Here is a 9,287-nt window from a genome sequence, read left to right as displayed (position 1 = left end):
TCAGTAATTATATAAAATAAGATATACTTCGTAACGATTATAATACAGAGTATGAAAATAATTTAAGATATAGATTACACTTTATCTATTAAGTTAACAATTAATCTGATAAATATTTAATTCTTTATGGAACGGATGATTGAAGAAAAACTAGATAAAAAGTAGCAAAATTTGGTAATATTAATCCAACCTTTGGCCTTCATTTATTAATCCCACATACGACATATTTATTTAATAATCCCACCTTTGCTACCCAACGATTTTTATTGGGCTTAATTGACCGATAACCGGTGAAAAAGTCAACGAGATGGTGATGAATTGATGATGATATTGATGAATGTGAAAATTCTAAGGTAAACGTCGTGTATCGCTATTTACCACTAGTTTAATAAATGACGTGTTTCGCTTTGTACCAATAATATACCCAATTAATTAATTAAATAAATAAATTGATCGAGCTTGCATGGATACCTATCGGTGAAATAAGACGACAATTTAATTGCTGCTGTTTATCGATAAATAATGGGTCAATTGATAAAAGGTCAGGATTAATGAATAAAATTCTATAAAGAACGAAGTATAGGTTCACAAATTGTGAATCACAACACATCAATAGCATGTCATTAATAGTCCGAAAAGGAACAAAAAAGAGCTAGTAGAAATAAAACCTTGAAAAATTAACTCTCTGAACGCCGGCGAAGCACCGTATTACTTTGAATGTGTGATGAATACCTAATTTTCTCATTCCTAAAGACTAATTTACAAATATTCAGAAACATATATTGATTAAGGTTTTAGATTAATGAATGATAAATATTATAATTAAAATTAATGAAATTAGGTTGTTAGGGCTATCAATTAATAAGGGATAGAATAAGAAGAAAAAATGATGAATATTAATTAATATGGGATAGAATAAGAAGAAAAATATTCAACTAATCAACGGAGGAGAAAGACTGATACAGTGTAAAATGTAAAAAACTGAAAAAGGGAGGTTCTTTATTTGGTAAGTAATTAACTTGTACGAAGTATTATTTACCTTTAAAAAAACTTGAATTATTATATTAAAATATAGGTTCTGTTTGTATGATTAAATTAAGTGTATCGTTATTCGACGCCCGCGTACGCTAAAATCGCTAGTGCTTTTAATGTGAAAGTACATTTCTGCCCTTAAAACATTACCCCTCCCTTCATTCTTTTCACCCATCTTTCACCCCCTCCCCCTCTCCTCCGGCAGCCATAACTTCCTGCATTATTTTTTTATTCTTTTAACGCTATATGTTCGAAAATTTATTAAACTTTTTAATATTAAATGGAAATTATTATGATAAACAAAATAAATTTTCAAATAAAACCAATAATTAAACAACAATGATAATAATAATAGAAAATAAAACAATAATTAAACAACAATAATAACAGAAAATAAAACGACAATTAAAGAGCAATTACAGGAATTAAAGGGAAAAAAAAAAGTTAAACAGCAATCCCGCGCACAGCCTTTGCGGGGGGAGGGAGGGCAGCCGCGCACAGGCTGTGCGCCGGCTACAAGAAGGGCGCGCATAACATCTGCGTGGTTGTCGTGTCGCCGGCGCACAACCTGTGCGCGGCTGCCTTGACTCCACCCCCAATGTCCGTGCACGACCTAATTGACAAATTCTGGGGGGGGGGGGGGGAACCTCGTTCGCTGATGGACTCATTATACCCGCGCAGTGACAGAACAGAGCAGGCTACGTGAACAGAGTACTGGGAGAGATGAGCATTAGAATGTAATTCTTTGATTATTATTGATTGACAGTAATTTACTCCTAGACTATTTAGCGCAAGTTACTCCTAGAATCATGGAGCTAATTAAGAGCTAACTATTATAATTAAGTATATCTAGGTTAGTTAATATGTAGTACTAAAGAATATTTACAAATATGTTTTGGTTATTAGGAAACTAATACTCTGTATCAATGAGTGAGAATACGTAATTGGTGACAAATATTATATCGCGAGTCTTCACCAAGAATATTTGTGCAATCTAATGCCTGGTACAATTATGTATGTGCTTTGTTTTCGCAAGAATAATAGTTTCCTGTTGATATATACAACAATGGCAGAGGTCACAGGGAAGGGGGTGGTGGTCAGAAAAACAATGGCAGAAGTAACAGGGGAGGGGGTGATTTTTTTAAAGGGCATTATTGTCCTTTCATTATGAATATGCCGGCGTTTTTAGCTAACGCGGGCGCCGAGTAAAAATCTCCTAAATTAAATACTAGTTCAATACATAGCGGTACAAATCAGTTTCAAAATACATCGGTATACGACATTTATTGTAGACTCATTTGACCGCGAAAATATCGAGAGAGAGTACTGCCACGTAGGGACATATTACCGCCTATAACAGGTTTATGATCTGTTGGGCCTAATGAAAATCGTTAAGTAGCTAGGTAATAAAGGTGAAATTATTAAAAAATATATAGAAAGTGAATTAATAAAAGAAAATCGTTCAAATGTTGCATTAATATTACCAAATTTTCCAATTATATTAACCTATAAAAAATCCTTTATGACAAATCTATACCTAGTATTTAAAAAGGAACACCATAGGTTATTAGAAGCCATGTGACATCTCATTATTAGAAGCCATGTGACATCTCTCATTTCATCCATCATTTTGTTTTATTTTTTTTTCAAATTTTCTTTATTGTTTCTATAATTTACAACTTCTAACGACTCTTCCACTCCATTTTCCTTATTTACCATCAAGTTATTAATAGTCTAATATACTCATTAGTCTCTTTCACTCCACCCCTTTAACATCCAATATTTATTCAACATATAATTTTTATATTTTTTCAACCTTTAAATTACACATCTATTTAATTCATATATTACCAAAAATCACAAGTACTCACTAATTAAAACTTAAAAACACATCTGAACAACCACTATACAACCGCTCGTTCTATGAACGGGCTTAAAATCTAGTTATATTAAAAAACAAAACAATAAAGTAACACGAGTCAGTGATAGAGCAGTGTCTTTGACCTCGCTGGGGTTGTGGAGAAGTGAGTGCAAAAAAAGTCGAGGAAGTAGTGAAGATGGAGGGAGAGAAGGACGGGAGAGAAAGATTTAGAGAAGTATATCAAGTTCTGAAGATGGAGTTGCTGCAAGATCCTGCCTTTGAGTATGACCATGTCTCCCGTCAATGGCTCCATCAGGTAATTTCACTAAATCTAACCCTTCTCCATGTTCATCACCTCGGTGTATTATCCAAATTGCGCTATCCTTCTTGTTAATTAATGTTTTAAAACCCATTCTTCAAATTTCTCAGATGCTGGATTATAATGTTCCTGCAGGTACATTTTTTCAGTCCTAATTATTCATTTAATTTCATTTCAATTCAATGTAATTTGAGTTCGTAATCTCGAATTTGTTAACTTTTTTTGTTTCTGGGTCAGGAAAAATGAATAGGGGTCTGTCTGTAATTGAGAGCTACAGGTTACTAAATGACGGGAAACAAATCCCTGAAGATGCCATTTTTCGCGCTTTTGTTCTTGGCTGGTGCATTCAATGGGTATTCATTCAATTTATCAATTTTCTTTTTGGTCGAATGAGCCACAAGGGCTTTGCATATTAGGGGTATATCGTACACAGGCCCTCAATTATCAGTTAACCTTAGGGAACTATCATTGCTTTTCTTGTTTCTCTGATATCAATACTTCAGAGTTCAGACTGTGTTAATTGCTTTTTAATTTTTAGCTTGACAAAACGCTTTAATTTCTTTGTCAATCTTACTTGCGTATTAGCCTTGAATCACACTGTTTACAATATACTCCTTTTGATGTTTGCGTTGCAGCTGGTGGGGTGTGTTCTTGTTCTCGATGATATTTTGGATAGTTCTCACACTAGGCGTGGCCAGCCTTGTTGGTTTAGATTGCCTAAGGTTTGTGCTGCAGTTCTCACCATTGCTTTTTATTTTCACTTGTTGAAGCAAGTTCATGTTTGAAGTTTGTTTGCAGGTTGGCATGATCGCTGTCAACGATGGCATTCTACTTTGGAATCATATTCACAGGATTCTTAGGAAACACTTTAGAGATCAACCTTACTATGCAGATCTCCTTGATTTATTCAATGAGGTGGATGTCTATTGTTTTGTTGATTTAAGCTTCACCGTGACTGGGAGGCTTACGATAAACACATTAATTCTTTTTCCTTGTTCAATAAATCTATTTTCACAGGTAGAGTTCCAGACAGCTTGTGGAGAAATGATTGATCTGATAACTACACTCGAAGGGGAGAAAGATTTGTTGAAATACACTCCAACCCTGTGAGTGAAAATCACTTCAATATTTAATCATGATAATGTTAAAGAATTTATTGTTGCATGATGTTATTGCCAAAGTTGTCCCTTGATATTTTCCTCAACTGTCAGAGAATTCCCATGATCCTAATTCTACATAAAGTATACTTTGTTATTCTTGTACTTCAGTTAAGTAGTAGTTTGGTGGTTGGTGCCATGCCCAAGGCTAAAATTTCTAATAAATTTCTTTTTTTTAGAATATAATATAGGACTATCAAATATTTATAAGAAACAATTATATCATTGAAGAAAATATTCTGTCAAGGAAACATTTGATATGCCAGTAATGTAAATACATCCCATATTAATAATTAAACCACTTATGATATGCATGTGGTATGAATAGGATTTACTTATATGTAGTATTCTATAATAAAGGAGACACTTGGCATTCAAAAGAAATGTTAAGTGACACTTTTGGGTGAATTTATTCAGCTTCATTATAGTAAGTATATGATTAGATTAGATTAGATTAGATTGGTGGTGATATTTGTAGGTTGTGATGGCAGATTGGAAGGAACTCGTCTTTTTTTTTTCTATAGATTAGCATGGTCTTTTGGCTTTGGAATATAATTAACTAAATCAAAATGGCTCTCCAAACCTCTTTTCTTCCGATCCATGAAGCACAAGATGGTCGTCCCGTTATCGCTTATGGGTCAATTGGAAATAGTCTCTCTGCAGTTGCAGGGGTAAGATTGCGTATGTCCTACCCAATACCCCTTACCCTGCCTGTTCCGGGAGCCTCTTTAAAGGGAATGGCGTAATGATAATGCTGATTCTTTGTAGACTAATTCTATAATTATTCATGAATGTCCGGTTGGATCTGTTTTTTCTATTCTTTGTTGTTATAAACATTTGTCAGCTTCATTTCATGCTCTGATGCTTTCATCATCATGTAAAATCTGTTTCATTATCTTTTACTATTATACAATCTAGTTGATAACATCTGCTGCTTGCAGTCATCGACGCATCAGTCAGTACAAGACTGCATATGGAACATTTTATCTACCAGTAAGTAACTAGATTCACTTAAAGAATATTGAATTAATTCCTTGATGTTTAAGGTATAAATTGTGCCGACCTGGAGTCGCTGGCATTGGTGGTTACTTGAGTATATTATGTTCTTAGATCATGTGCAATTGTATCACATGTGTAATTGTGCCGACCGGGTATAGCTGACATTTGTGTTACTAGTACTAGCCTAATTGGCCTTTGATTGCACCAATTGAGTAGCGTGGACATTTGTTTTGCATGCCCGATGAGCTGCTTGGAAGTAGTTGAATGACACATTAACACCTATATCAAACCCCTGAAATCGATTTTGGATTCTTAAAACTTTATTTTGGGAACTATTATGATACTTCTTGGTAAGCCATAAATATGTACTTATGCAGTTGACTCTTCTTTTTCCTGTAGAATGTCTTCTTCAGTCAATGCAGGATCCAAAACACCTTCTGTTTTAGATTTGTAATGATGTTGCTTTAGCGTCCTGCACACCTGTATGGCCAATTAAACCATCAAACTCTTTTTTACACCTATTCTCGCCAACTCTCTTCTAGATGATGAAGGAATACATGGATCTTAGATATAACTACTCATCTCTTTTGTTTCTGGTGGAAGCTTAGGTGTTAATTGCTTTATCGTCTCTGAATAATACTTTAATATTTATTCAGACTGTTGGACTTATTCTCCTGTGCTAGAAATGTTGGGTTTCAATGTTGATATTCACGGGTTTGCTAACCTTAGCTCTGTCCAGGAAATATGTTCCCCAAAATGTTATTAAGTTCGAAATCATGACAAAATCATGCAACGTATGGTGTTAGTATATTTAGTTTTAGCTTCTTATCCATAGTCATTGATAGTCACATATAATTTTAACTACTAGCACTATGTCAACATTTTGCGTTATTATTCCTGTGCAGTTTGCATGTGCTCTGCTCATGTTAGGTGAAAAGCTGAATGACTACGATGACGTGAAGGACATCCTTCTTGAGATGGGCATCTACTTCCAAGTTCAGGTATCCTTTTGTGCACAGCTAGAATATAATTAAAATCTTACTGATGGATCATTTATGTTGCTTGAAACAACTTTCCTCCAGGACCTTACCATAACTCATGCGAATTGCTAAAAGTCAAAAAAGAAAGGGAGTCATGCTGGGCATTTGAAAAGGGGTTGAGTCTATTTTTACCTTCTATCTAAAGTAGAGCTGGATGAATGCCTACTTTTCCTTGATTTTCTTCCCTTTTTCTCCCCATTTTTTTTTGGATTTGTAGACATGATTCACAATACCGTAGTGTTGTTAAATTGTCTGCTATGACATGGTGCTGCTGCTCGAATGCTCTGCTGTGGACTTGTAGGCATGATTTACATGACCATAGATGTTGGTAATGGCCTTGTGAGTTTAAATACCGGATTCCTGATTCTGAGCAGTTTTTATGCCGTTTTTGGTGTAATTCGTTGCTGTATACTGACATCAAGTTCCTTAAACGTGTAATTAGGAATATTTAGATAGGGATTTCAGGTGGTTGGTAGTAGTTATGGTATTTGGGAATGTTGGGATGCTTGTTTGCAAAGGGAATGATTTTTCTTGTGTCATTTGGCAGGATGATTATTTAGACTGCTTTGGTGATCCCGAAAAGAGTGGCAAGGTAAGGAGTATGTGAAGTTTGATGATTGTTCAGTGGTGAGTAATAATTACCCAGCTATCTTGTAGGTTTTGATTCTTATTACATATTCATTTGCATCAGATTGGATCAGACATTGAAGACTTTAAGTGTTCTTGGTTGGTGGTGAAAGCTTTAGAAGTTTCCAACGAGGAGCAGAAGAAACTGTTATTGGTATAGTCCTGTTTATGCAAATAGAATTAAAAAAAATGCAGACACACCTTTGCTTGATGAGCAAAGATCTCCATTTACAGGATAACTACGGGAAAGCGGATCCAGCAAATGTTGGTGCTGTGAAATCTCTGTATGAAGACCTCAATCTTCAGGTATAATTAATTAAAAAAAAAACAAAAAAAACTAGAGTAGCATGCACAGTAAGTGCTGATTCTTTTCTCCCTCATTTAACTTGTTTTTGTGTGTGATAATGATATGTTTATGGTAGGGTATCTTTGTTGAATATGAGATTGATGTATATGAGAAGCTAACAATCAGCATTGAAGCTCTACCGGGCAAAGCCGTGCAAGCAGTGCTGAAGTCTTACATGAGTAAAATATTCAAGAGGCAGAAATAGAAATAGGAAGATGCTCGTTGTACTTGCAGATCAACTACGCCAGGATTTACAGAATCTTTATTCAGTCATCTCGTGTTCGTGACAGGCAGGGGATGAAGACTCAGACTTACCGGTGACATACCACCCATGCTAGGAGCTCCACGGCGTGATTGATCAAGTTGCAAACCGGGAAATAATCTTCTCAGTCAAGGGGTACATGTTTTGGTTATTGTTATAATTTGGTCAAATTTTTTTGTTTGACTTGATCAACTAAGATGACAAATAAAAAAATATTCCGTAGTTCAAATATTGCTGATAAGATAAAGGAAAGGCTGACAAAAAATTTGAGCTTTTGAACTCACTCAATACTCAATACACTTGACTTGTAAACGTTTTATTACTTATAAGCATGAAAGTGAATGTTCAACCATAAATTTCTCATTATCTCACTATATAGTTCAGAACATATTACATGTACCTGGATGTACCGTGCACCTCTCACATTTTCGATAAAGATCAACAGTGGGTATAAAAATATCATTGGGTGCATGATGGTGTTTCGTGCACCTAATAATTTTCATTCATCAATAGGCTTGTAAGCCTTATCACATACTTATAAGAGGAATAAAAAAACAAAAATAAAATAAAAAGCAATCAAAAGGCTCAAAAAGACAGAACCATTGATATTGTCGCTTGAGTGCTTGACAAAGTGCTAACTGAACTGGCCAACTGGGTATTACATGGACGTGCGGCACGTGCCAGGTGCAGTAGAAAAAAAAGAAAAAAAAAGAGCATTGCACATTGGTTGGGTAGGTGGGCACCAACAATGAGTTGGTTTAACCTTTTAAGTGGTAAACAGTTTGATGCTGCTTAAGGAAGGTTTTGAGTTAGAGTCTCGATGTATGTCGAATATGTGTATGATACGAATCGAATTAGGATGTAGTTGGAGATTAGCTTTGATGAACTGGTTGTGCATGCATAAAAAAAGGTTAGGTAAATGGTTAAAAATTATTAGGTATACCCGGGTACACCGTGCACCCAAAGGTATTTTTTATGTCCATGGGTGATTCCTCCCACATTTACTCATCGCATGTAATGGTAAAATGTGAGAAGGTGCACCTAATACGTTCTGGTCGTGCAAGATAGCTCAACATCTAAGACTCATTATTGTGGAAGGGATGTCAATTGTCAATTAGTTTTAGGCCTTGTTCTTTTTTTTTTGGTTTGATTTTTCTGATTTGATCTAATAAACAATAAAAATAAGTTGAAAAAAATAACGTTTTACTACGTAAAGTAGAAAATGAGGTATTGTTCATGGAGTATATATGTTTTGTTCACCTAAATGTACTTACGGTAATGGTAAAAGTCCAACACATATATGAAAATTATTAAGTACATCCATGTGCATCATGCACCCAAAAATATATTTTTGCCCATTAATGATTCCCACCATATTTTTTCCTTACATGTAGGCAAAAGTGTAAGAGGGTGCAGTGGCGGACCCAGAACTTTGGGTTAGGGGTGGCACGAATTTTTTTGGTGCGAGGAATTTATATTTTTTTATCAATATATATAACTAAATGTAACAAAATTGTACAAAATTTAAAGCTACTAATTAGGATAGAGCAGTAAATGATAGAATTGAGTTTATTTTGTTTCGGCAATTTTTTTTAATACGAAGTATAATATATTCCAATTAAATATGAAGGTGAAAAAAAAGCA

At 34.7% G+C, this 9,287-nt stretch overlaps 1 protein-coding gene across 1 annotated transcript; it reads left to right on the top strand.

Moving 5' to 3' along the window:
• The first annotated feature begins 3,015 nt into the window (after positions 1-3,015).
• On the top strand, positions 3,016-7,999 carry LOC110800321 (farnesyl pyrophosphate synthase 1). Its single transcript, XM_022005633.2, has 12 exons — positions 3,016-3,209; positions 3,323-3,347; positions 3,450-3,565; positions 3,848-3,934; positions 4,011-4,127; positions 4,230-4,318; positions 5,311-5,362; positions 6,274-6,369; positions 6,956-7,000; positions 7,100-7,189; positions 7,270-7,341; positions 7,458-7,999. Exons 1-12 carry the CDS (start codon positions 3,090-3,092, stop codon positions 7,584-7,586), a joined length of 1,038 nt encoding a protein of 345 aa, XP_021861325.1. The 5' UTR covers positions 3,016-3,089; the 3' UTR covers positions 7,587-7,999.
• Positions 8,000-9,287: the final 1,288 nt, after the last annotated feature.

The sequence above is a fragment of the Spinacia oleracea genome, chromosome 5 (genome assembly GCF_020520425.1).
Source record: "Spinacia oleracea cultivar Varoflay chromosome 5, BTI_SOV_V1, whole genome shotgun sequence".
Classification (NCBI taxonomy): domain Eukaryota; kingdom Viridiplantae; phylum Streptophyta; class Magnoliopsida; order Caryophyllales; family Amaranthaceae; genus Spinacia; species Spinacia oleracea.
The sequence above is the reverse complement of the archived record's forward strand: the minus strand, read 5'-3'. Positions and strand labels throughout refer to the sequence as shown.

Bases quoted from the DNA above. Each gene is read 5' to 3' on its own strand.
- LOC110800321 (XM_022005633.2), top strand. From the start codon at position 3,090: ATGGAGGGAGAGAAGGACGGGAGAGAAAGATTTAGAGAAGTATATCAA. The intron at 7,001-7,099 runs GTAAGGAGTATG...CATTTGCATCAG, and splicing joins ATCCCGAAAAGAGTGGCAAG to ATTGGATCAGACATTGAAGA. The intron at 7,342-7,457 runs GTATAATTAATT...TGTTTATGGTAG, and splicing joins ATGAAGACCTCAATCTTCAG to GGTATCTTTGTTGAATATGA.